This window comes from Equus caballus, chromosome 9 (assembly GCF_041296265.1).
Source record: "Equus caballus isolate H_3958 breed thoroughbred chromosome 9, TB-T2T, whole genome shotgun sequence".
In the NCBI taxonomy this organism is placed as follows: Eukaryota; Metazoa; Chordata; class Mammalia; order Perissodactyla; family Equidae; genus Equus; species Equus caballus.
In genome coordinates, this window is record NC_091692.1 from 90,224,836 (window position 1) to 90,252,082 (window position 27,247).

Genomic DNA, 27,247 nt, shown 5'->3' on the forward strand with positions numbered 1-27,247 from the left:
AGCCTTGCTCTAGGGGACAGCCCCACTCTGGGGGACAGTCAGCCCCGCTCTGTGGGACAATCAGCCCCATTCTGTGGGACAGTCAGCCCCACTCTGGATGACAGTCAGCCCCGCTCTGTGGGACAATCAGCCCCATTCTGTGGGACAGTCAGCCCCACTGTGGATGACAGCCCCGCTCTGTGGGACAGTCAGCCCCACTCTGTATAACAGTCAGCCCTGCTCTGTGGGACGGTCAGCCTCACTTCAGGCAACAGGCCTGCTCTGTGGGATAGTCAGCCTTGCTCTAGGGGACAGCCCCACTCTGTGGGACAATCAGCCCCGCTCTGGGTGACAGCCCCACTCTGTGGGACAGTTTGCCCCATTCTATGGGACAGTCAGCCCAGCTCTGTGGGACAGTCAGCCCCACTCTGGATGACAGTCAGCCCCATTCTGTGGGACAGTCAGCCCCACTCTGGATGACAGTCAGCCCCGCTCTGTGGGACAGTCAGCCCCACTCTGTGGGACGGTCAGCCTCACTCCAGGCAACAGCCCCGCTCTGTGGGACAGTCAGCCCCACTCTGTATAACAGTCAGCCCCGCTCTATGGGACGGTCAGCCTCACTCCAGGCAACAGCCCCGCTCTGTGGGACAGTCAGCCCCACTCTGTATAACAGTCAGCCCCGCTCTATGGGACGGTCAGCCTCACTCCAGGCAACAGCCCCGCTCTGTGGGATAGTCAGCCTTGCTCTAGGGGACAGCCCCACTCTGTAGGACAGTTAGCCCCGTTCTATGGGACAGTCATCCTCGCTCCAGACAACAGCCCCGCTCTGTTGGACAGTCAGCCCCGCTCCAGACGACAGCCCCGCTCAGTGGGACAGTCAGCCCCACCCCAGATGACAGTCCTGCTCAGTGGGACAGTTAGCCCCCGTCTGTGGGACAGTCAGCCTCACTCTGGACGACTGCTCTGTGGGATAGTCAGCCCTGCTCTGGGTGACAGACCCGCTCTGTGGGACAGTCAGCCCCGCTCTGGGTGACACTCCTGCTCTGTGGGACAATGCCGCTCTGTACAGATCTCCCCGCTAAGCCGGCAGCATCTTGAGGGCAAGTAGAGGCTCCTCCGCCCAGCCCAGCGCCACAGGCTCAGCAGGCACGTAGGAGCCGGTTGTGGTACCCCTGGAACTATCCTCGGGTAGAACCGGGAAGTGATGTTAAAGAGGACAGCCTGGGGTAGCCAGGCCGGCCCTTGTCTCTGGTCACAGGAGCTCACCCAGACGACGTGAGGCTGGGAAGAGGCACGCTGTCCACAAAGAAACCCTCTTTGGCTCCCAAAGTCCTGAAGGTCCATCCCTTCATTTTAGGGGAGAGATGCTGAGCAGCTCAGAGAGAAAACAAACTTCCCAGGCCCACACTGACACAACCAGGGCCCAGAATCTCTGACCTTTCACCTGACAGTTTCCAGCCTACACCAGGTGACTTCCCACCAAGCTGCAGAGCAGGTTCGCTACAGGAAGAACACAGCCGACCGTCCAGCGTGGAACAGCTGTTCACCTCCCAGCACAGCCTTCCACACCCTCTGACTCGATCCCCAACACGCTTCTCTGTGACGTAAACCGCACGAACTATGATCCCTCCCAGGACATCAAGAGGCCCAGAGACATTCAAGGACATTGTAACACAACAGACAAACACTAATTAAGGGAAGAAAGGGCTGTATCACGCAGCTGAGTCCCACAGAGGCGGCAGTGAAAAGAGAGGACAGCTGGGTATTTAAAACAACGTTTTAAGAACTGTTGGTGGACTGGAACAAACAACACACGTTTGATCCCACCCTCCCCCAGAGCTGTCAAAACTCTGCCAACAAGCTCCCTGCTGAGTTCCTCGCCTGCTGTGTGGGAGGGGCTCTGCTCCACTACCGAGGCCTCGTCCTCGTCCTTGTAGGCTCAGTCACCTGAGCAGGCATTTGCCATTGCAGCCCCCATGGGGCATCAGAATTTCCAACAGGTTCGGTGGAACATAGCACATTATTCAAACTTGGCTCCCGGCACATAAATAAATGATGAATAAAGAAAGATAAATAAAACCTCTGTTGGCCCTAAAATGAAAAGAACCCAGAATGACACCTGTTGGGATGGCATCCATTTAACGTCGATTCGCTTTATAACCCTTGGGAATGAAAATCGCTGCAGACTGCCTCCATTAAGATGCTGCCCACATGTCCAGTGCCCTCCCTCAAGCCTGTCCCCCTCGTGGGGTGATGGGAAGATGCTGAACGCCTTCCCTTGGGAGATTCTAGCTTGAGGGCCTCCAGCACGGGGATCATCCTTCAAATTTTCAGGGAGAGGAAACCCCACTGTCAACACTGCCACCACAGGCAGATCACTTCACTTCACATCTCAAATCCATTTTTAAGTAAGTTGAACCAGGTTCCTATTTATTAAACCATGTCTTGGGGAACAGCCCTCTCTCCAATGTCATTATCATTCTTGAAAGGGAAAGTCCCTGGGGCCACAGGCCAGGAAACACACAGATTTATTCTCCCGTTGATGGCACTCCTATTGTTCTCAGGATTACTTCCCAGAACTTACTGCTGTGAGCCCGCCCTAGGAGACCCTCTGTGGTTTGTGGGGGCAGACAGGATTCAGAGGGCCATTGTCAAGATCATCAACTCATGAAAGGTGAGCACCCATGATGGGCAGGGCTTAATGAGAGCACGCATGGGGAACACAAAGAATCTCAGACAGGAGCCCGACTCCCACCAGGAGACAGGTTAGATGCATGCAGTGTGCATATGTGTATATGCATGTGAGTGTGGGTATATGTGTGTGTGGCAGGATATGTGTGTGTGTCAGAGTATGGGTGTGCACATGTATATGCTTGTGATGTATGTGCGTGTGCAGGTATAAGAGCACGGGCATGTGAGTGCATGTGCAGGTATCTATGAGTATGCATATGTACAGGGATATGAGCATGGGTGTGTGTGTGTGCAGGTGTAGATGAGTGTGCATATGTGCAGGGATATGAGCATAGGGGTGTGTGTGTGCAGGTGTATGTATGTGTGCATATGTGCAAGGATATCTGCATGGGTCTGTTGTGTGTGCATGTGCAGGGATATGGGCATGGGTGTGTTATGTGTGCAGGTGTAAATGTGTGTGCATATGTGCAGGGATACAGGCACGGGTGTGTGTGTGCAGGTGTATATGCGTGTGCATATGTGCAGGGATATGGGCATGGGTGTGTTGTGCGTGCATGTGCAGGTGTAAATGTGTTTGCATATGTGCAGGGATATGGGCACAGGTGTGCGTGTGCATGCGCAGGTGTATATGTGTATGCATATGTGCAGGGATGTGGGCAGAGGAGTGCATGTGTAGGTGTCTATATGTGTGCATGTGTGCAGGGATATGGGCACAGGTGTGCGTGCGTGTGTGTGTGGGTATGGGTATGGCATGGCTATATGGAGGTACCTAAGCTAGTACCTGTATCATCATCTCTGTCTCTCCTTCCTCACACTCCCTTTTACAATTCCTTTGTCAGCATCTTTTGACACGACTTCCCCCCTTATATTACCATCATAACGACCTTAACAGGCAGGCCCTTCACAGGCTGTGGACTGTTCTCAGCCCCCCTACTGAACTCTCCTGCAGCCCTGTGAAGAAGGCCGGGGGGAGAAGGGGAGGGAGGGGCGGGGAGTGCAGCTGCATCTTTTTGAGAAGTGGTGGTTCAGAGTGTATGAGATCCCACAGCTAGTAACACATGATTCTGGAAGCAAGTAAGACCCCCCCCAACCAAGGCCTACAGTCTTCCTAACCACCTCTGTTTAACATTTGGTGGCCTCCTGTCACCATCAGGATGGAGCCCAAGCTCCCTAGTTGGAGGGACAAGGATCTTCCTGCCCTGGCCACTGCCCAGCCCCTCCCTCCACAGTCATCTTTGCTTCTTGAACATGCACGTGCTCGCTTTTGCCCAGAACCTCTGCCCTCACTGCTCCGCCTGCTGAAGCCCCCACCCCACCATCTTCCTCTTGAGACTCAGGTCTGTGCCCTCTCATCCAGGGAGCCCCTAGGCTCCTTGAGCTAGCGTGCCCAGAGAACCCTGTGTCGACCCCCATCATATGGAGCCTGGCCACACATGGCAGACAGAAAAGAGTGAATCCTGCTTCTTGAATGAGTCACTGCCATATAGACTGCAGAGTGGAAGGCTCTTAGGAAACGTGCTCAACTTGCTCCAAAACCTTCAAATAAAACATAGCAGACTGCCCAGGTGCCACAGTTAGATGGCATCAGTCACAGGGAGGAGCCATGGCCAGTGGCATGGGGAGAGGACCCTTAGAGGTCTGTGTCTCTCCAAATGCATGAGGTCACCGAGGGCAGTCACTGCTGCCTCTGTGCACCTCTCATGGCACTAAAGGAGACGTCCCAGTACAGAAGCAGGGCCACTGCACTCATCCTCGTTCAAGTCCTGCTGTGCTCACAGATGCAGATGCTGCCAGATGTCACGGGCACTCCCCAGTGAAGGCAGCTGAAGGGCAGTCGGGGTGTGAGTGGGGTCGGCCTGAATCTCAGCCTGCGTACTCCGGCTACATGGCCTCTCAGACATATAAAGAGACATAGATGCTGAGCATCTACCACATGCCCTATAAATTCTGTGATAACTGAGAAAAATGCTCACGTTTAAATAATTGAAAAGAAGGCAGCACACAAGCGCACAAGCCATCCTGTGCATCCGCCACACTTAGCACAAACCCCCCTCTGGTGTCCGTGGTCGCCCTGACGCTGTGTCCACGGCCCCTGCTGGCTCCCCACACCTGGCGCCCTCCCAGCCTCCTTGTTCCTGTCCCCCACGGAGCTAGTCCCACCTCAGGGCTCTCCAGGTGACTTCCCTGCTTCGAGTGCCCTCCCAGTTCTGTCACTCTGCTCTCCCTCACTCCCTCAGGCTCCTGCTCCATGTCACCTGGTCCACCAGGACTTCTCAGACCCCCCCAGCAGGAATAGCAGCCTGGGCATGCTCTGGCCCTCTCCTGCTCTCTGTTCTCTTCGCTGCACGGTCACCAGCTGAAATTACATCACCTACTTCTCTCTCTGTCACTGTGAGCTTCATGGAGACAGGGACCTGAATGGCGTTTTCTGCCACTTTATTGCCAGCACCTACGATGTGGCCTGGCCTGAGTGGGGTGTCCAGCAACTACCTGCTGAGCAAATGAAGTTTGGAAACCGTCATTGCACTGGAAGGGAGGGGTCAGCATTGTCTGTGTCTGCCTACATAGCATGTAACAGGGGATCACTATTTTCTTCTTTCTACTTTTTCTGCGTTTTCTAAATTTTTAAGATAATATAGTCCTTTAATAATTGGGGAAAATGAAGCAAAAGTAAGATAAGAAAAAAGAAAAGTGAAGAGTTAGGAAAGGGCAGAGTTACAGACAGGGTGTGACCGGAGGGGTGGGTGGGGAGGAAGCACATGATCATTCCAGATGTTCTGAGATGCCGCAGCTGGCCTGCTGAAGGCCACAGGTATGGAGAGGATGTTTTGGGTGAGAAAACGTTTTCCTTCAAGAGCACAGGACAGTCACTAGCACTGTGCTGGGCATAGAGCACGTGCTCTAAAAGTGCCGTGGGAAACGGCTCTCCAGAAGCAGCCCGTGGGTGGGGAGATAGATTAGGCTGGCACTCAGCCTAAACCTCGGCAGGAGACGCGGGGAGAGGTCCCAAACCAGGATCCTCCTTCTGTATTTAGCACTGGTGGGAGTAAGAGGAAGCTAGAGAGTGAAACCAACAAACCCCACGGGGCGCAGCTGCAGACACTGGATCAAGGCCGGTTTTCCAAGGAAAACTTGAGGCCTGATTTCTGAAGGCACCTCACAGCATAACAGGCTGTCTGACAGGGTGCTCGTGTGATAAACAGGCTCAGCCCAGCATCTCCTCAGCCATCATCCTAATGGATAGGAAATGGGCAGGTGGCGAAGGTTTACTGAGGCCAAAAGTGACCAGGAAACCAGAAGACGGACAGAAAACAAGCTCTAACATCGGGAACAGCGCTGAAGGGCTGGTGCTTGCTCTGGCTGTCGACAGGAAAGGTGTCCAGTCCTCGGCTGGAGCAGGAATGTGACATAAAATCAGCACGTGCATTGCAAGGCAGACAGTGGCCTCTGTGTTTGGACACCTCGAAGTGGCGAGCCATTTACTGAATCAGCCATCTCTGATCAGCCACCCCTGCATTTCTCATACGCTCCATTCTCACGTACTTCAGATGACTTCTCTGCTCTCCTCTGTTCCACTGAGAATTTAACATGTGTCAGACACTCAAGGGGAGGGGAAACAGAACCGTGAGCCCCACACACGCTCCCGGTCCTGAGGGGTTTGTAGTCTAGCGGAGGCGGCGCATGGGCACTTATCCCGGATGCCTAGGGTAGGGTGGGGTGCAGGCCGTGGTCAGGGATGGTCTCCTGAACGAGGAGACCCTGGTGTTGAACACTGTAGGAGTGCCAGGAGTCAGAAGAAGGCAAACATCTGCCAAGGTTCCTTCCACTGCAGAAACTCAGACTCCACAATCTGCTAAGAATTAGAGGGCTGCACACAAAAACCCAAATACGACCAAACTGCAAGGACCAAAAAGAACACTGCAGTCGATTGTTTTAGGGGAAATACTCCCCCTCACCGTGTGTGTGTTCAGGCTCTGGGGAAGGAGCCTTATTTCTTCCAGCAACGAGGGTTTCACTCACTGCTTAAATTATACCACGCAGGAGCTTCCTCCAGTGTTCTAGAAGGGGGACAGGCAGACCCACTTCACCAGGTTCCTAGGCAAGCCCATTCACTTCACAGCTAGGTTAGATGATGGCCTTGTATACATCAGAAACAAAGGGAAATGGTAAATCCTGTCCTGAATTTATAGAAGAAAGAAAAGGTATAAATAAATGTGGTTTGTAAAAGAGCATCATGAATTACAAACTCTAAAAATATATATGTATATACAGGACCAAAAAAAGGGGGGTATACATTATGTGCGAGAAACCTGCAGAAATAGCAAAAGATATTCAGAGGCAGGAAGAAACCATTCCATACATCAATGAAGATTTAAAGCCTTTTAAAAAGGAAAGAACGCATGGGGAGCGAGGAGGGCCGTGACTCCTGCCGAGGCAGGCGAGCCGTATTCCCTGGAGACCTGGCCTGATGCCTCCCCTGCACCCTCTGCTTCTCTTGCCTGTAAGGAGACAGCAGATACTTTTTCTTTTCTGAAAACAGACATAAACAGTCCAGAACCCAAGCGGTAAAGATCGGTCACTAAAAACAGTCACTGCCAGCCCAGGTGTACGTCCCGGCTCCCCGAGATGCTGCAGGCTCCAGGTGGCCAACACGCGGCAACCCTGTTCTCCAGCCCCAGGGACGGATGGGGAGCCCTCCTACACCCTGGACTTGTCCACCGGGTTCCTGGCTTGCACACCCTCCTCCAGATCACGTCCACGGAGCGCCTGGCTTATAGGAGGCGCTCAAAAAATATCTGGATTGAATTATTTTCATGTGTACCCCGGAGAGATTTTAAAACTGAACTCAAACGGAATCAGAGCACATTCACAGTGACAGGGAAGGAGGTGGGCAAGAGCTTCTGACTGCCCAGGAATATCCTTTGATATTTAGACAAGTTTATTGTGCATAAAGCTTTGCTTCAATGACCTTTAAGCACACAGATATTAAATTTCTATCTAGTGCCAGGCATCACACGGGGGCTCTGCATCCCCGTCAGGCACCTCGCCCTGGGTGGGCACATGCTTCTCCTTCGAGCCTCACCCCTGCCTGGGAGCCCCTCCACACACCCTCAGCTCAGGCAGGCATTCCTATCTTCTTCTCACTGAAATTCCCCCACTGCAGTTTGAGGATCTCCCCCTGCGTGTTGCTCAGGAAGAAAGTCCTCCGTCCTCCGGATTTTCACAAAATCACCCCAAGCCACCACCATTGCAGGCTCCGGCCTTTCTCATGGCTGACCACTTTGTCAACCTGGCAGGCGGGCACTCGATAAAGACGTGGGGACGTGACTGATTCCCTGCCTGTCTTTGCCATCCCGAGGACTCCCTCTGTGTGCGCTGGGGAAGCACTCGGCTTCTTCCCTCAGCTGATGCAGACTCCTCCCCCTGACTCAACAAGCTGTCTCTTCTAGCAGTTTCTCCCCCGTCCTCCTACGCAAGTGACGAGCAGCCTCCACGAGACCGAGCAGACAAGGAAAATGCAGCTGACAGCGGCCGTACCGTGTTCCTCCCTGGACCTCCAGAGCCACAGTTGTCGCCAAGGAAGGAAGGCTAAACTCCGAGGACACAGCATCTCCAGGTTCTGTTTAAAGAATGTTCATCGAGACGAAACACACACCATTTCAACCACTCATCAAACTTACCCAGGTAGGTTCACTGGCAGCAAAGTAGGTCTCAGAAAGGAAAAAGGAATCGCCAATCCGTCTGATTTTGAGCACCAATGCAGCTCTGACAATCACCCTACTGGGCTGATGTGACGGTCCCAGGTCTCGTGTTCATCAGCAAGTCCTGCCCGTCGAATCCACGTGCTCTTGTGTCTCTATTTGTGCTTCTCTCTCAGAGAGAGCAGGAACATCTGCTGACCGTGACTCTCTCCTTGCCTGATCTCAAGTCTCTGTGACCCGTCTTGCTCAGAACCCCTCTCCCAACTGCCCTTTACCGTGGGCAAGTGGCCACACGATGTCCCTCGGCATTAGTTCTCCCAAATCAGCCTCCCCAAGGCCATCTCGAGGGAAATTACTCAGAATGCCTCAACAACTGGAGCTTGTGAGGGGTCAAATTATTTCCGGCCACAAACATGTCAATTTACACAACACAATTTACACAAAACTACATGTTTACCAGTCTGGACCAAGCAACAAACTGTCCTATGAAACACACTGTTTCATCAATCCCGGGACTTCTAAAGCCGAGCACAGGGCCTGGATGGCTGCATAGATACCTGCTTGCTGAAGGGAAGCTTCCAGAAGCAGAAACAGCTCTGGCTGAATTCTACAAGCACAGAAGAGCTTGAGGAGCTATGTCACTCCTATGACAGGAGCTAAGATTTACTGAAGACTTAACCACATGCCCAGCACATGCCAACTGCTTCATTTGCATAATCATGCATAATCCATACATTAGCCCCATGGGGTAGGTTCTATTATTTTCCCATTTCACAGATGAGAAAACAGAAGTTCAAAGAGGAGAAGTGCTTTGTCGTAGGTCACACACTATGAAGCAACAGGCGCAGGGTTCAAACCCAGGCAGGCTGGCTCCCTCTCAGCTACTTCCTACACTCCCGGCTATGCCAAGGGCTCCTTCTCCCCCACTGTGACCGGGCCTGGGGGACTCTCAGGAAACGGGCTTCCTGGGAGACACACTGTGCACTGTTCATCCAGGGAGGGCCCCTGTCTCAGAGGCCTGTGGTGCCCTGGCAGGGCCCACACCAGCAGGAGCTCATGAGGCCGCTGAGTATGAGCATGTTGAAGGCACCCTGAGCCCACCCAGCTGAGCTCCCCAGCATCTGATGCTCTATTTGTGTTCTTGAGCACCCACGAAGCCTCTAAAATGCACCAGGCCCTGTGCTAAGTGTGGGAGATCCCAGAGACAAATAAGACCAAACCTCCTCTCCCATGAGCCTCCTGTCCAATGGGGAGAAAAGATGTGTACAGACAGGCACAGCGAGATAAGTTTGTGATGACGTCCCTTAGAACTGTAATGGGGACGCGTACTCCTGCGCACCTCCATTTTCTCCACTGCCTAGAGAGGGGAGAGCTTCCACCCCTGCCAGGTTCAGCCTCTGGCCACATCCCCTTCCTAATTTTGCCGACTGGGGAGGAAGGGCCACAATCTACCATGGGGTCTGGCCCAGAGGCTCCAGACTCAGGTGACTGTCTGTGACAAGCCCACAGGTGGGGCTCCCTCCTTGAGCGTTAGCTTTTCTGCGGATCTCCCCCTTCCCACAGCCACCGTGGGCAGCCGGGTCTTCTCACAGCGGACGGCCATGCAGCATCTTCTCTCCAGTGACAATGCCGGGGGTGGGAGTGGACGTAGGGCTGCTCCTGAGACAGCAGGAAGCCCATGAATGCCTCAGGGCCCTAACTTAGACCGGAGGCCTCCATTGTGGGGTGCTGCAGGCACCCTGATACTGACAGAGGGGCACTCGGCTTCTCATCTGACTATGCATTTAGTGACTGTTTGTGTCCTATTACTGCCCAACAAATTACCACAAAGGCAGTGGCTTAAAACACAAACCCTTCTAATCACGCTGACCTCTGCCAGCAGGCGAGGGAGTTCTCGGCTTGCCGGGGCTCATGGGACCAGATCAGGCCCTCCTGGCTACTCTTCCTGTCTCAAGGTCAACTGTGCCGTCTAACAACACAGTCAGGGGAGTGATGGCTCACGTCGTTTACAGGTTCCAGAGAAGAGGTCTGATGTGGACCTGAGAGTCAAAAGAGGGCTTCCCGAGAGAGTGCCACTGCAGCTGAGCCCTGAGCGACAAGGGCAGCCTTGCAGAGGCTGCTGATGAGCATTCCAGCAGAGGGTACAGCTGGTGCGGAGGCCTGAAGGTGGGAACAAGCGTAGAACAGAGGAGCAGCAAGCAGCCAGTGCGTAGGTGCATAACGAGCAAGGAGATCGGTGGGGGGGGGGGGGGGGGTGGTCAGACTGCTATGGGGTGGGGGAGGCCACTGTGAGGGCCTATTCCCAGTTTACTGGACACTATCTAAGTTATCGGAGTGTTTTAACTGAGGGATGCTGGGATCCGATTTACATTTTGGAAAAACCACTTTGTCTGTTTTGTGAAAACAGGATCATAGAGCAGCAGGAGGGAGATGATGAGACCAGTGAAGAGCAAGGTCTGAGAACCAGCGAGGGAGACTGACAGCTCAGAGGGAGCTTCTCGGGCTCTACTCCACACATGAACCACCAGGGACCAGAGTCTGACTCCAGGGGTCTGGGGTGGAGCCAGACATGCTGCATTTCTAACCAGCTCCCTGAGGCTGACACTGCTGGTCCCAGAACCACATTTTGAGTTAACAATGGCTCAGATGGAGGCAGCAGCCATGGGACAGAAGGATTATTTGAGGTAAGGGAGAGCCCACAGCAAGGAGAGAACAACGCGCTGACAGATCGGATGTGAGGGTGGGGGAGTCGCAGGCGGAAAGACGGACTCCCAGGGCCTGCTAGAGCACTGGAGTGGCGAGCGTGCACTTACTAGACAGGGAAACTGGCTGCAGACGAGGGAAGGGGTGTGAATTCCTCGGGGCATGATGCAGGCGACTGTTCCAGCTGAACGAAAAGCAAGAACCAGCCTGCAGCAGCCCCGCCCTGGGACAGTTGCAAGGAAGGCAGGGACCACATCTCCTCCAGTGGTAATTAGAGCTCCGGCTCCCTCCTGTCACAGCCTGCCTGAGTGAGCTCAGCCGGCAAGGTGAAGCTGCGGAGAGGGGAGGAGTCAAACACAACCCGCTGCCCTGGCCAAGGACGTGGGTCAGGAAACGGGCACCCAGCAAACAGTAAGACACTCAAGAGCAACAAAGTCCAATCAAGCGGGATTCTGCAAACGGCACCAACTGAGCTGCAGCCTCTGGGGTGTGACAGTAGAAAAACTGGAGCTTAGGAAAAGGAAGAGAAAAGAGAAGCAAAGTTCAACAGACCAACACCCTTGGGGTTGCTAAAGATATCCTATATGAATAAAAGTGCCAGAATGGAATACGAAAAAAAGGTTTATTCTCTGTTTTTTCAGACAATTTCCCATATGGCCACAGACATATCATGGAACTTATTTTTACTATTAAAACTTCACAAAGAAATGGAATTTTCCGTTACTACTGTGGGATAAGAGGGCTCAGCAAGTAATGAAAGGGCTATGACAGAGGATGCGACTTTTAATATCAGAAACCATACCAGCAACAGGAATCTCTGCGAGAAGTTTTATTTAAGACAAAGACCAAGAAAGATCCAACGGCTAAGGGAGAACTATGGCAGGCTCACAAAGGACGAGAGAATGGCATTAAGTGACATGGGAGGGTGACCCACTGCCAAGACCCTGAATGGTTTTTTGTCTCTGGATCTATGTGCTGAAGGTCACCATTCAGCGACGACAGAACAGAGGTTCTGTAAGGAATGGGAAGTATGAAAATATCTGACAAGGCTCTCTGTTTGTGTAATGAGGTGCTGGATATAATTAAAGTCGGCAGAGCCCCAGGATCAAATAAATTGCACCACAACAGTCCTTAGGCAGGAGCCAAACCTCACTAACCGAGACATGCAGTTGAAAACCGGTTCCTGCAGTCAAGGCTGTATGGCAGGGAAACAAAGCAAGCAGTCAGGGAAACTTCAGTCTTGACACAGAGATCCAAAGGACTGGGAATTAAAAGGTAAGAGATGTCTGTCTGACTGCAGTACCTATTCGTCTGCTAACGGAGAGTCTGGTGGCGGCCATCCAAGGGTCAGGAAGCTCTGTGCAGGCCTCTGCTCGGGGGCCCTGCAGCACGCGATGGACATGATCACCTATGAAAGATGTAAGATTCCCCTGCACGGGCCTTCCAAAGGCATTTGAACCCATCACAACTGTAACTGCACCCTCGAGTCAGGAAGCACAGAACAGACGTGGCATTCCCAGCACACGATGAGGAATAACAGAAAACAGAAGCAGTTACAGACAAGACTGCAGTTACCATCAGTTCTTGTAAGATGATATATAGTCTAATAGGGAAGATGCCTTAGATGAACCCCAGCAATGGCAAAAGAACCATAATGGGAAAGTTGGATAAATGACACGCTGAAGATGCTGGGGTTTCATTATGGTGTAAAAGAATAAAAATCTGCTATTCTAATGTCTCGTGCACTCACAGGCAAATGGTCTGAAGACAAATGAGGTTTTGAAGGGGAAGGTGACAGAGAGAAGTGACAGTGACCCTCCCACTGTCTCCACCACCTGGACAGCGCTGCGGTCGGGGAGAGGTTTGTTTACAGCCTGAGTCCAAAAGTGCCTCTGTGGGAACGAGGAAAGGACAGACGATCCCACAGACTCACCGGTTATTTGAGCTTAAAGGGGTAGCAAACAGGAAGAGCTTCGCTCAGTCCTTTCTGTGGGCAGGAAAAGGGGAAAGATCTCAACGCAGTCTCGTTTCACGATGCAGACAGCCAATACCTCCTCCACCGCAATCTTTAAAGGACCGCAAGAGCATCTTGCACCAAAGGGATTCTTCTGTCAGGCCTCTGGCTGTGCAGTTAAACGATCAGCTTAATAGAATGGAGTGATTGTTTGAAAAGAATAATGAAAGTGGATCTTGAAGCCTCACATACTTCACTTTCCAGAGCCCTCTCCCTGTGCTTTTGCCGCGAGGCTCATGAAATGTTCAGCATGCGGCCCCGAGGGGAGGAGCCGATTCTGGGCTCCCCTCCTGGGCGGGTCACAGGGCAAGGCTTCTCCCAAGCAGAGGCTGCACCTGACAAGTCCCTTCTGCAGAGCAGCTTCTCCCCACCAGACGCCCCTGTAGAGATGGACAGTGCGAAAGGGTTTCAGGGACCAGATCACTCAGGGCCTTAAATTAAAACCAGGACAGGCTGGACCCACGCTTCCCTGCAAACAGGCAACAGGTGTACGTGGTCGGCCACAGAGGTGGATTGCATCTCCTTGCAAAAACATCAAACTACAAATAACAAACAGCAATTCCAATGCTGGCTGGCAACCAACACGTCTTCCAGCGAGAACCGTGACCGAAACTGCCTCTCAGTCTGAGTGCCACACGCGGAGCCCATGAAGGAGGCTCTGCCAGCTCCTCCCCTCCCGACTGACTCGTCCTCAGCTCCACCCTTTAGGGCCAACCACCACAGGGTACATGCTGGGGATGACAAAGGGCCTGAGGAGGCAGCTGGCAGAGGTGGGTTGCTTTTGGCAAAACTGGAATGTCTGTATTTTTTAATCAGCAGTTCAAGCATGTGGGAAGAGTACTTGGGATTTTGCACAAGATTATGGCAGCATAATTCTGTGCCCTGCCAGGCTGAGGATCTGTGTGCGGGAAGTGGGCAGGGTGCCGGCAGGTCTGAGGCAGTCTTAATTGCTCGTTCCTGGTGTTCCCTGCCACTGGGGCACTTGGTGACGGCTTGGAAGCATCCAGCACATGGAGGGACAACAATGAAGGGAAGAGAGGCAATCCTAGGGGGCCACGCAGGGAACCAGGCACAAGGACAGAGATACAGGCCTGCCAACAGAGTAGTGCTAATCGTAGTAACTACTGAAAGATTCATTCCTTGGGAGGCGGTACAGTAAAAACAATGTGGTTGCTCTTCTCCTGGGATTAAAGCGGAGTGTTGGTGCTCAGGGGAGGACCCTTGGGGGTCGTTGTGCCTCTGTTGGCCTCTCCTCAATGGTGGTTCCCTCAAGGACCTGCCAGACGGAGCTCATTCCTGAACCTTGAAGTGAGATATCAACTGTGATAGAAACACGGATCTACTAAAGTACGCATGCTTTCCAAAAGCTGCCAAATCACCCGGAAATCTATAAATCAAAATCATCTCTGTGACAACTGAATATTTCAGTAAACAATAACCTGGAATAAACAAGAACCTTTCCCTGACAAAGTGGCCTTCACACTCTGAAATGCACGTGGATGGGTATGATGATTAATTTTCTGTGTCAACTTGACTGAGCCACAGGGTGCCCAGGTATTTGGTCAAACATTATTCTGGGTGTTTCTGTGAGGGTGTTTCTGGATGAGTCTAACATTGAAATTAATAGACTGAGTAAAGCAAATTGTTCTCCCTAATGTGGGTGGGCCTCATCAAATCTGTCGAAGGCATGAGTAGAACCAAAACGCTGACTCTCCCCTGGATGAGGGAATTCCTCCTGCCTGACTGCCTTCCAGCCGGGACTCTGGTTTTTTCCAGCCTTCGGATTCTAATTGAAACATCAGCTCTTCCCGGGTCTTCAGCCTGCTGGCTTTCAGACTGGAATGACACCACCACACCAGCAGCTCTCCTGGTTCTCAGACCTTCAGCCACAGGCTGGAACTTACACTACTGGCTCTTGAGCCTCCGACTTGCAGACTGCACATCCTAGGACTTAGCTTGTCAGCCTCCAGAATCGGTGAGCCAATTCCTTATAGTCAATCTCTTTGTGGTATGTGTATACACACACACAAACACACACACGCACATTCCACTGGTTCTGTTTCTCTGGACAGTGCTGACTGACACAATGTATTGGGTCTCAGCAGAGTAGGAACGGTAACTGAGTCACAGAGAAGAGGGCTTGACGAAGTGCATGTTATTGGACAGCTCATCTGGACCAAACCTACAACAGGTGGGCCCTTGTACACAGGGCAATGTCCTAGCCGGTTCCCACATGGCACATACACTGAAAGGCTATTTTGCTTTTTAAAAGCAACACCAATGAACGAATGAACTGTGCCACTTCACATGCAGCGCAGGGATCTTCTCTCAGACAGGCACCCCCGAGACCCCAAAGGCTGACATCCCACGATGCACCCCACTCCCCCATCTGCTTTTCAGGGGTAAAGCCTTGGCAGTAATAAACAGTAAAAATTTTTCTAACTCAAAAAGACCCTGGATTATCATAAAGGCAACCTGTTAAATCATCCTGACGTTCTTAAAAGGAAGATGCTGTGTGATTATAAGGTCTCCTTACTATTCACAGACACACGCCCTGAGGAAGAGAAGAAAGCAACCCAGTGCAGCTGCTGGCCGGGTGGACCCAGACACCAAAGGCTGTGACCAGTGTCAACGACAGCCTTGGAGAGGTGCAAGTTGTTCTGCTGAAGATCACACAGGAGGAATGCTCAGTGCTGATTCACGACTTGGGTTCTGTGACTAAATGGAAGAGCTTGGAAACTGTGGTTTGTTAAAAATGCCAACACACCTTCAAGGGGCCAACACAGGTCAGGAAGCCAGAAGGACATCAGGCTCTGCGAAGTGACATGAAGCTATGGGCCATCTGGACTCATCCTTTCTCCCCTGGCCTTTGAGCAGTGGGGAGGAGTGGGTTGAAGGGAGAGACCAGGCTGCGGCACGTCCTGAACTGGGCCTCCCCTCAACCCCTCCCACCCGTGGTTACAACAGGGTCCACCACCTAACCTAAGGGGGGGCCTCATCTGCCACCTCCCCCTGCCTCCAGTCAGCCCGCACTGATCATCAGCTCCTGCTCCCACCCAACTCCCAGCTACCCTCCAAGACTCTATTCAGGCACCAGAGTGTCCACAAAGCCCTTCCTGCCCGGCACCTGTGCCCACCCCAGACCCATGTTCCAGGTGGACAACGCCCCAGTGCTCCCATAGAGCTCTGGGAGCACTCATTACTCTCAGCTGGAACTGCCTGTTTAAGGTCTGCATTTTCCAGATCTCTTGACCAGTTCTGCTGTTTTATTTTTTTTCCATTTCACCTCTAACAGACTACATTATTTGCTGATTTATTATACAAATGTGGGTTAGCTATCTCTCTCAATTAGATGGTAAGCTTCTCAACACTATCACTCACCTGTCTTGTTCACTGAAATATCCCATGCACCGAGAACAGCACCTGGCTGTAGAAGCAGCCCAGGGGGTGTTGGTTGAATGAAAGGATAAATCATTTCCCTCAACAGACTCTTTGGCTCTTGAGAGTAGGACCTGTCTCAACCCTGTAACCCTGTGTGGTAGACAGGTTAATGCCCCCCACCCCAAACATGGGCGTGTCCCAATCACCGGATGTGAGATTGTTACCTTACAGGGACGTCACGTGGACTCTGCAGAAGTGATCAAGAAAAGAGTCTTGCGATGGGGAGATGACCCTGGATTATCCAGATGAGCCTAATGTAAGCACAAGGGTCCATACAAGAGGGAGGCCGGAGGGTCAGACTCAGAGAAGGCGATGTGACAACAGAAGCAGAGGTCAGAGTGAGGGGAAGTGAGAAGAGCTGGGCCTGCCGTGGCGGGCTCTGAAGATGGAGGGACCAGGAGTCAAGGAAGCGGGGGGCCTCCGGAAGCTGGAAATGGCAAGAAAGGAATCCTTCCCAGAAGGCAGGCAGCTGTCAACACCTTGATTTTAGCCCAGTGACACCCATTTCAGACTTCTGACCTCCAGAATCGTAAGATAATAAATTTGTACTGTTTTAAGCCACTAAATTGGTGGTAATTTGTTGCAGCTGCACTAGGAACTCACACACCCAGAGACTGAACACACAGTGGTACGCAGTAAACGTCTGCCAAATGAACGCTGTAAATTACTAAATAAGATGTTATTCTTAGTCTCTAAATTTTAATCCCTAAGAAAAGCAAAGAGTGATTAAGTCATGAGCCAATGGTGACGGTGGCTGTTATTTTCATGTCTGTCTTTTCCTTTAAATAACTAATTTTGACTCAGAGATGCTTCTGATATTTCCTATGCTGGTAGGTCTTACATTTAACCTACTTAGGCATTTTTATTAATCAATATGAATTTCTTCCTCATAAAACCCTAAAGCAAGATTTAACAGAGAGAAAAATAAAGAAACCAATTTATTTAATGAAAAGCATTTGGTCTTAACAAACGCACAATCGGTGGCATTCAAAATTCTCATGTGTTTTCCCCGGGCGGGGCTGGTGAGGTAACACAAAGATTCCTCTCTCTGAACATTTGAAATGCTCCGTTCTCCATGAATCTATTTTTAATGCTGACACTTGAGAAAAGACAGAAGTGACAGGAAATCTTTGAGGACAGATTCCCGGGTCCAACTGAAAATTTAAATGATCTGAATTATGGGCCAAATCTTTTCCATGGCTCATTAAAAAGGAAGAAGAAAACAATCTAAGAAACAGTTTTTTCTCAGCTCTTTGCTTTCCAGGCCCCTCAGCCTACCCACCAGGCCTGCCATAATTTTCATGCCAGAAACCAAAAACCCAAAAAGACTGCAGATTAATCACTTTCAATTATCACTGATAAACCATGATATGGAAGATTCTTTTCAATTTACATTAATAAATCAAGAAAAAATAAAATTAAAAACAGAGCATATAACCTTTTTTTTTATATGGGAAAGAAATCTTGAAATTTTTAAACATCCAGAATCAATTCACGTATGACCTAGAATTTGGTTTGGCTCTGTGGAAGATACATACAGAGGAGAGAAAACTTTACAAAGATCTCAAATATGCTATCCAATAGTGCTTCTAAAACATTTTTCCTGAAACATACAGCATGTACTTGATAACAAGGTGTTCCAGCTTTTTTCTCTACAGGAAATAACTGGCGAATCAAAACATGAAACCTACAGTGTACTCAATCCTACTTAATAAACATTTATGGAGCCACTACTACGTGTGATATCTTGAGCTGGAGAAAGACAAAGTCTGCAGCATCCAGGGCCTTCCAGCGCGGTGAGGGAGAGCATTACTGCTTACCAACAGGCACACTAGAGTTCACATGTAAGTGGCTTAAGAACACTCATTAAGCAGACAGAGTTTCTCTACTAAAAATTCCTAAACTAGAAATTGCTTAAAAGAAAAAAATGGAAACTACTTTATTTTTCTAATAAAAACAGCTATATTTAAATGTAAATGATAAGTGAATTCAGACAGCATTCCTTCACCTAGGAGAGGCTGACACACTGCAATCCTTTGCCATAGGAGGGGGCGTTGGACATCCACCTGCCCATTGGTCCATCTGTTCTCCCATCCATCATTTACCAACAGCCTCTGTGAGCTAGGGGACAGGTCAGGGAGACAGGATAACGACTGGGACACGCATTCTCGGGGAACATTTCCAAACACAGTTACTCAAGACTGCGTCAAACAGTGACACTCCTCTTAGCCCTGTGTCTTCAATAAGCCAAAAGATTCTCTGAAGGGTGCCACTGTCTTCTGCTACTGCAAACACATCGGACATGTTCACACGGGTTGTACCGGATGCTTATCTGCTTTATCCCTCGTCACGCTGTCAGTCTAACGCCTTGAAGAACGTCTAGGCTGTATCCTAACCCCGCAGCCTCATGTATCACCTCACTGCCCACGATGCTCAATCAATCATGTCCCTGAGTAGCAGCAAATCAATCCAGTTCCCAGGTCAAAGATGCAAATCACAATCGGTAGCACCCTCCTATGACTCTTCAAGGATTTAGCATGTATGAAACATCCAAAGTTCTCCTGACACCATCCCAAATAAACCCCTCCTGAAGCGTCAGGTCTAGCTCAGGAATCCACATGTCACTATGCAAAGCGGGAGTTTCAAAGAGATTTATAAGACAATCTGAAGATTGCAATCTAGTAAATACAAAGAAAAGCTACAAGAGTGGTTAGCCTGGAAGTGTACGACTCCGTTCCCAGCCACCGCAGAACACCAGGCCACTGCAGACTGAAACATCAGATTGCTACTGTCGGACTCCTGTCCAGGATCCTCCTGAGAGAAACCACGGTAATGGAGGAGGGTTTCTAGAACACGCAGTCCAAACATTCACCTAGATGTGCTAAGTCTTGTCTGTGGATCAAGAAATGCCGAGCTGAACAGGAACACACTAATTCCCCAGAGAATTACGTAGCCTGAATTTCATGCTTTTGTTGTGCCCTGGGCACACCTCAGGGGACAGTCACGGAGTGAGCACTGCAAAGTCTACTTCCGATTCATCAAGGGCAGGTCGTGGGTACACACCACTCAGGGGTCCCCACGCGAGAGCCACATTAAGAAGTATCTTGATTTGTCAGTGCCAAGAAAATCTTACACCCTTCACTGTTAACTGTGCATGTTTCCTTCTTGCTTTCTGTTATAAAATTCAGTACCAAATTTAGTCGACCTTGGACATCTCTAGTAACACACACATCACCCAGGTCTCTGCCAGTCATCAGAGATCTACCCAACAACCCTTTGTAAAACAGCCGCCACCCACCACCCACGCTCTCCGCTTCCTCTCGCTCTGTTTCCCCACTGCACTCGTTCACCTTTATGAACATCCTTTATGTCCTGCTGATTTGTGTTTTATCTTTTTCTCATTAGAGAGTCACCACCTTGAAGGCAGACACTGACTCTCCTGGAACCCCAGCAACTAGAAAGTGCCGGACAAGACCAGGCACTTACTAAATACTTACTGAGTGAATGACTAAAAGAATGGATAACTGTGAAACTCCCTTTCAATTTTCACCATGAACTTGAACTTTGATTCTAAATTATATACCCTGAGTCTGCCCTGGGATGATGGGTTTACTGTTGTTTTTTAAAGTATGTGTGTAAGGCTGCTCAAATCTTTTGTAAAATGCAGCCAGAGATAGTAGAGAGATAGGTACAGACAGAAAAAAAGGATGATCTAATTATCAAACACCGCATTTTAACAGATGGTGATATCTCTACTGAGGATAGGAGAGGAAATGAGCCAAACACTATAACTATTAATTAAGTAGAGTAACCTTTATTCAGAAGCTGATCATTTCCTTCCTATCAGTTCAGTCATCCCATGTTGATTCAATCAGGTGATGTGTGATATTTAAGAGGCCTGTCCAATGGGAGACCCTCCTGGCTCCTCTGGCTGTGCCCCCCAACCCCACCCCTTCCGTTCTACTCACTGGTGCCTCAGGCACCGAGGGCTGCTCTTCATCTAGACGTGTCCACGTCATGCTCACTTTCACTCTGGCATTCTTTGAAAGGAAATGAATGAAAAGTTTCCAGAATTTTTAAAGATACAATACATCTCTCCCCTCCACATAGTGAGCTACTGAAGATACAATTCCATGATAATCAGAGGGAGAACAAGAAAATGCATAAGACTAGCCCCATTTCACTCCAAATTCCATGTTTGGTAAGTTAAAGCCTTGAAGACCCAAGGGGGCAGGAGAGAGAGAGAGAGGGCGTGCGCAGCGTGAGGAGACAATATTTAAGGGGGAGGGAAGGGTCTTTACCTGTTTCACGACAGTCACCGTCCCTGGCGCCATGGCAACCACTGAGGCAACGGCAGTGGTATCGTGGGTCTCGGTGCCCAGCTCGATGATCTGCTGGAGGATGTTTACAGCTGTGGGGTCAAGACGGTCACCTTAGGAGGAAGAAGCAAACAGGGGCCCACTGAGGCTGCTAGCCCTGAAGGTCACTGAATGCAAGACCAGCCCTTTATAGAGGCCACTCTCCAGTAGTGCCTTCTCCAGGGGAGCACAGGTTCTCAGTAAGCACTCATTTTGACCACAGAAATAATCTATATGCTACTTTATAGCTTACAAAGCACTTTCTATACGGGCATCTCAAAACCCAAAACAACCCTGTGAGACCATGACACTGTGATGATATTATACCTATTTCATAGGTTAGTTACTTCCACACAAAAAAGCCAAGAGGCTTGCCGTGGGCCGTTGGGTCAGTTACATCACAGAGCCAGAGCTCCGGCCCAGACATTCTGAGTCCAAACCTGGTAACACAAGACCATCTCTCCAAACAGAAGCCCCGAGAAGCCCCAGCTAACACGTTAAACTGCAGAGTTGGCTTCCCTTGAGCACGTACATGGTAGGTGGTCAATGAGAGCGTGCCAGACAAATGACACAAGTTATGGGCAAAACATCCAAGGATGTCTCAATTATCAAACCAGCGGGCTTTAGAATCCCAAACCAATTTAAGTTTGGGGTTCTATTTTAATCATCTCAAAAGACTGGAATCCAAATCATCAGGGCAGCTACTGAGTATGCCCTGCCCGCTCTCGCCATCTGCTCGGCCATCTGCGACTCTCCTGAACACGGCACGCTGACCCTGACCATTTATTCACTAAAAAGGAAATTGCTGCCTGCTCTCCATATTAGCATAATATTATGAAGTCTCTGCCAATGTTTGCATCCCCATGGACGGGCGTTCTGCAGGCCACGTTCCAATGTGAATCAATCAATACAAGATGGGAGAAGCGGCACTCTCCATGTTCTACGGAGAGGGTAGGACCTGGCATATGACTGAGGCAATGATGACATTAGTGACTTGCATATATTCACCATGCACCACTCCAGCATTCCCCCTACCCACACACACACACACACTCTCACTCTCTCCTCTTAAGGGAGTTGTTTCAACTGTGCCCTCCAGCCAACAACTCTGAATATCCAAGGGCTAAATAAAACATTTATTTTAAAAACTTACTGAGATGAGGTTCACTTCCTCATCCATTTACCCCCACAGTGACCATTTGCCAAGGCTGTCAGCCAGGAACCTGGTTCACAGTGAGCATCCAGACGCAGATCTCACACTCTCTCTCCCCTTCTCCTTCTGGGGCTCACAGGCTACTGTGACAGATTTGTAAGCAAATTATTACAGCACCTGGTTGGTTCTGTATCAGGAGGGCAATTAGGGGAACGCTGTAGAACAGTCAGGTCGGTTGCTGGCAGATGACATACAATCTGAATGCTGAAGATGAAGACAAGATTGCCAGAACAAACGCTGTGTGGGGGAAGGGCACAGACCACCATGTCCCAGAGAGCACTGGAGTGTGTGGCTGAGGAATGCAGCCCGTGCTGAGAACTGCAGGGTCTGGCCGAGGGGAGCACAGCTCAGAGGTAGGGCGGAAGAGATGCAGTGCAGAAGGCCAGGACCCAGCACAGGCGGGCCCGGCTTGCTGAGCTGCAAAGTTTGAATCATATTCCAAGAGCTAGGAAGAGACACCAGAGGCTTTGCAAGGAGGGAGGGAGGAAGGGAGGGAGGAAGTGAGTGTGTGTGTGTGTGTGCACGTGCATGCACATGTGCCTGCATGGAATAAAGACAGACAGGCTGCCTTTGCAGGGCCTGAGCAATCACTGAAGTCATGGACATGAACATGAAGGAAGGAAAGACAAATTCAGACCAGGCCTCAGCTCTGGGAACTGCGTTTAATAGCCGGGGCCTCGACTCTCCCATCTGTACAACGCACCATTCTAACAGGCCACAAAGCGGAGGTGCTGTCTCCTGAGGCCCCTCAAGCTGGCAGGCAGGGAGTACAGCCCTGGCAATTAATCTTCCCTAAAGCGACCAGCCCAATGGAGGTTTCTGCACTGCTTTCTTACAACCTGGGGTTTAGGGGTTTAAGAATTGGGGAAAATGGCATTTCCTAACTTCTACATCTTGTCACCATTTAATGCTGTCCTCTTAATTCCACTTGCCTGTCCTCAGTCCCCCACATACAAACAGGGCCGTGGTCTATTACAGTAACTTGGGTTCTGTTCACACTCTAAAAAGAGCATTAAGAAAAAATGTTTTCTAAGCATAATGCCTCAACCACCACTAGGCAGGCACAGTGGTTTGTTTTTCAAAATTGACCTAACATTTGAAAATGATGCCATTTGACATAAAAATCCTGATTTGGGGCTTTTCAGAAGGACTGGGAAGCAGGCAGTCCTGTGCCTGCACCTCCGCAAGGTGGCCAGTGGCAAGGCGAGCAGTTGAGCCCTCGGTCTCAGCCACACTACCCACTGCACTGCCTGCCTGGTCCCTGCAGATCCAGGAACGAGCCTCCTAGAACAGACACCCACGAGGAACCTGGAATGAGGACAGTGCCCAAGGAGAAGTCAGGAAGCCTAGACTCCAGGACCGGCTCCAACACCCCAAAGTGGGGGACTCTCAGCCAACCACTTACAATGAAGCCCCCTCCTCTGTCTGCGAAGCCAGAATGGGAAGCCCTGCTTCTCACAGACTGTTCTGAGCATTAGATGGACAGTATGGATGGAGAGCTGGCACCACTGTCATAAAGCACTCCCTGTGCTGTGGCTCTGTTCTAGAACATTTCAAGAGGCAGAGCTCTTCAAGCTTGGCAAGGGAACCGCTTCTGCAGTTAGAATACGGGGTCAGTGATCCTGAGGGAGATCAACTGATGGACATCATTCATCCACAGATTCATTCATTCGGCACGTCCACTAAAGACCAGTTCTGAGATGTCACGGGGAGACAGGGTGTGCCCTCTCACCACTCTCAGAGGTGTATCTCAGGTCCTGGAGTGCGGCCACGGCTGCCTGCGTGCCCTGAACGTCCTCTTCGGCTTCCGTGATGTGCAGATACTGGGTGGAGGGCTCCTCGGGAGTTTCTGCTGCTGGCTAAATAGAAACGTATGGTCACCTAAGTGGCCTTCCAGAAGATCACCTGTTACCCAGAAGTCCCAGGACAACGTGTTAAGACAAAACAAATGCACATGAGCAATGCTTTGCAAACATCTCATTTACCTGGCACCCCTGAGAAATCAGTTGCTTCAATAAAAACATACTTCCCAAAGAGAAAACTTCTTTTTGCAAGTATCTCGACTCTTTTAAACCAGCTTTGGTGGAAAGCTTCCTGCTACACATCTTACCTTAGGAAACAGAGTATGCTGTTCACAGTGGGAGATTAGCACCCTCAGAAATCCTTGTATGTGCTCTTCTAATGGCTCCTCCATCTCCTCCCACTGCTCTCAGCACTGCCTCTAATCTTCCCCAAGCCCAGGGCCTCATGCCGGGTGGCCTACCGAGGACGGGCACAGCAGTGGAGATGGTGAAAGGAATCTACCTATACATAAAGCTTGTAGCACAGGTCCTGGCACATAGTAAGAGCTCGATAAATCCGAATTATTCATGCCATTCTTATTTTTCTATGAAGGATATGATAAACAAAGCTGGACACAGAAAATACATCTGGGCAAAATCAGGACCCTGAAGGAAAGGAGGAGCTAGTGCTACATTCCCAGGTACCTTGTTCCTCAGGGAGAGAAGAGGAGGAAGAGAATTTTCACAGCACTACATATTGACAGCGACCACTTTCTGGAAGAGATGGGGAGTGCAAGCAAAACTCTAAGGCAGGAAGCACGAATGCCATCAACAAAGAACAAAACGGAGGACTTCACACAAAATTTACAGGGGCCAAGGCGGCCCTGCTCTGTAGCACTGATCAGCAGCTGACACGGGTTCAGAAGAGGATGCGGTTATGCTTTTACAGCCAAGTGGCCAAGTTCATTTAGGTGTTTCCAGCCTGACAGGTGGTAGACATCCAATAAATATTTGGTGAATGCATAAATGAATGAGAAGCAGCGTATTTCCTTTAAAGAACCATTAAGTGACACTGACGGCATCTAAGCCTAATGCCTTAGCCTGTGAAAGAACAAGATGCACAGGGAATGTCTTCTCCTTCTCATTGCGGGGAACTCTGGGCAACAACCACTTGTGGGAAGGATGTGCTCTTTGCGAGGCATTGCTGGGAGCCAGGCCACAGCCCCAGCTGCTGGAACAGGCAGCTTGTCACTCACAGGTGACCGCCCCAGGTGCAGCTTCTTGGCTGCTCTGCTGTCTCACTTCTGGAGTCGAATGCATGGCTTTGTATCAACTATTTTTGTTGGGGTCACAGCTCTGGTTAAGGTGTTGGCATCTGCAAGAAGCAAGGCCTTCAGAGGAGAGGGGCATTACTGCGTGCATGTATAACAGCACCAACTGGCCGAGAGAGACGGGGTTTTACATCAGGAATTGGCACTCAATGTCTGTTTGTTAACAGAGAGCAAACCCCTGCAGTATGAACTTGAAACCCCAGAGGATTACTTATTTCATCATAGACGAGGATGTGATGTTGATGACATCACCATCACCAATAATCATAGCAGCTGCCATTTACTGAGGACCTAACCAGGGACTAGATATTGACTAGATATTGATTTTATATATCCTGTTTCTCAATCCTTTGACCTCTGGGGTATTATTAGTCTCACTCTATGGATGAGAACACTAAGGACACAGAAGTTAAATAAATAATGGCTCAAGGTCAAATCATTTATAGGGGACAGTGCCAGGATTCAAAACAACGACTGTCAAAGTCCAAAGCACGTACTCGTTAAATTTTCTTATAAAAAACTGCAAACAGGGGCCGGCCAGGTGCCACAGTGGTTAAGTGCGCACGTTCCACTTGGGCAGCCCAGGGTTCCCCAGTTGGGATCCCGGGTGCGGATATGGCACCGTTCAGCAAGCCATGCTGTAGTAGGCGTCCCACATATAAAGTAGAGGAAGATGGGCATAGATGTTAGCTCAGGACCAGCCTTTTTCAGCAAAAAGGAGGAGGATTGGCAGCAGTTAGGTCAGGACTAATCTTCCTCAAAAAAAAAAACCCAAACAAACAAAAAACTGCAAACATACGCAAAAGCAGAGAGATGAGTACAAGGAACCTCTGTGTACATGTCACCCAATTTCAACAATTATCAAGTCATGGCCAGTCTTGTTTTTCCTGTGTCCCCAAACACTCCACACCCTGCCCTTGGATAATTTAAAGCAAATGCAGAAATCATATCATTTCAGCTATAAATATTTTAGAACATATCTCTAGAAGATAAAACTCTTTTAAAACATAGCTACACCACCACTCAAACGCTAAAGAGTAAGTCCTTATTATCATCACATATCTACGCGATGTTCTAATTTCTCCAATTGTCTCATTTTTCACAACTTGTTCTTCAAATCAAATTTAAGGAAGTTATTGAATTCCACACATTCGAACTGACTGATATGTCACATAAGACACTTATTGATAGGTTCTCCCTCCATTCTGACTTTTTTCTCCCCACTTAGAGTTTTGTTGGGGAAGGTGGGTTTTTGCCATTAAAGTCTCCAACAGTCTGGATTTTGCTGGTTCCATCACCATGGAATCACTGAGCGTGTCCTTTGTCTACCGCATTTCCTATAAAGGGGTAGTCAGACGTGGAAGCTTAATCAGACACTGGTTCCCCTTCTGGCAAGAACACTTCATGGGTTACATGTGTACTTCCATGAGGAGATATGTGATGTCCAGATTGTCTCTCTCTTGTTTTTGTTTTTGTGATGTTAGCAGGTAACTGATAGCCACTGCTAGGTCCATCACATCATTCCAGGGTTGCAAAATGGTGACATTCCAAATCTTCATTTGTTAGCTGGAATATTTCTATAAAGAGAAACTTGTCCTCATCAACCCTCTGGTTACACTGAGGTATAGTTTGTTTAGAAAAGGTAGAACAACTGATTCTTGGCCCTTATTTACCAAAATAGAGTTTTATTTATCAAAATAGAGTTGCTTCCCTAACATCCTACAAAGGTGACCAATGAGCTTTTTCCTGGCATCATAAACTTATGGACTTAAACACACTTGATGTCTTCACTGTAGTTATTAACGCTAACAGCCTCAGAGTAACAACACCAACCCTATCACATCACAGAATAACCGAAAACACTGCAATTTTTTCCAGTTCTTTTTGGCCATCGGTTATGTCCCAGTAGGAGGAACAATCAAATTCCTATCTTAAGGCTCTTAAGATAGTCCCTCTCTGCGCAGTTATGCCATCGTTTTGATATACGGTTAGGGTCATTTATTTCATTTTACTCTCAATTTTGAGGGCTTGCTT

General features: G+C 49.8%; 1 protein-coding gene and 1 long non-coding RNA gene across 9 annotated transcripts in view; one reads left to right on the plus strand and one right to left on the minus strand.

Annotated features, from left to right (window-relative positions):
* Positions 1–27,247, minus strand: part of ZFAT (zinc finger and AT-hook domain containing) — a 204,455-nt gene that overhangs the window by 5,992 nt on the left and 171,216 nt on the right. For 4 of the 8 annotated variants that reach the window (XR_011421458.1, XR_011421457.1, XM_023648997.2 and 1 more), the window contains 2 exons: positions 23,834–23,960; positions 20,832–20,962 (listed from right to left, as the gene is read on the minus strand). Coding sequence is in view for 5 of the 8 variants with exons in the window: in XM_023648997.2 (XP_023504765.1) it covers positions 20,832–20,962; positions 23,834–23,960 (258 nt within the window). In the remaining 3 variants the exon portion in view is untranslated. Of the gene's footprint in view, positions 1–20,328; positions 20,571–20,831; positions 20,963–23,833; positions 23,961–27,247 lie in introns of those variants that run through there. The other 4 variants (XR_011421459.1, XM_070221857.1, XM_070221859.1 and 1 more) reach the window with 2 other exon arrangements.
* LOC138915474 (uncharacterized) lies at positions 10,671–18,260 on the plus strand. The gene is made up of 2 exons (XR_011421460.1): positions 10,671–15,064; positions 15,635–18,260. It is a non-coding gene; the product is annotated as an uncharacterized lncRNA (long non-coding RNA).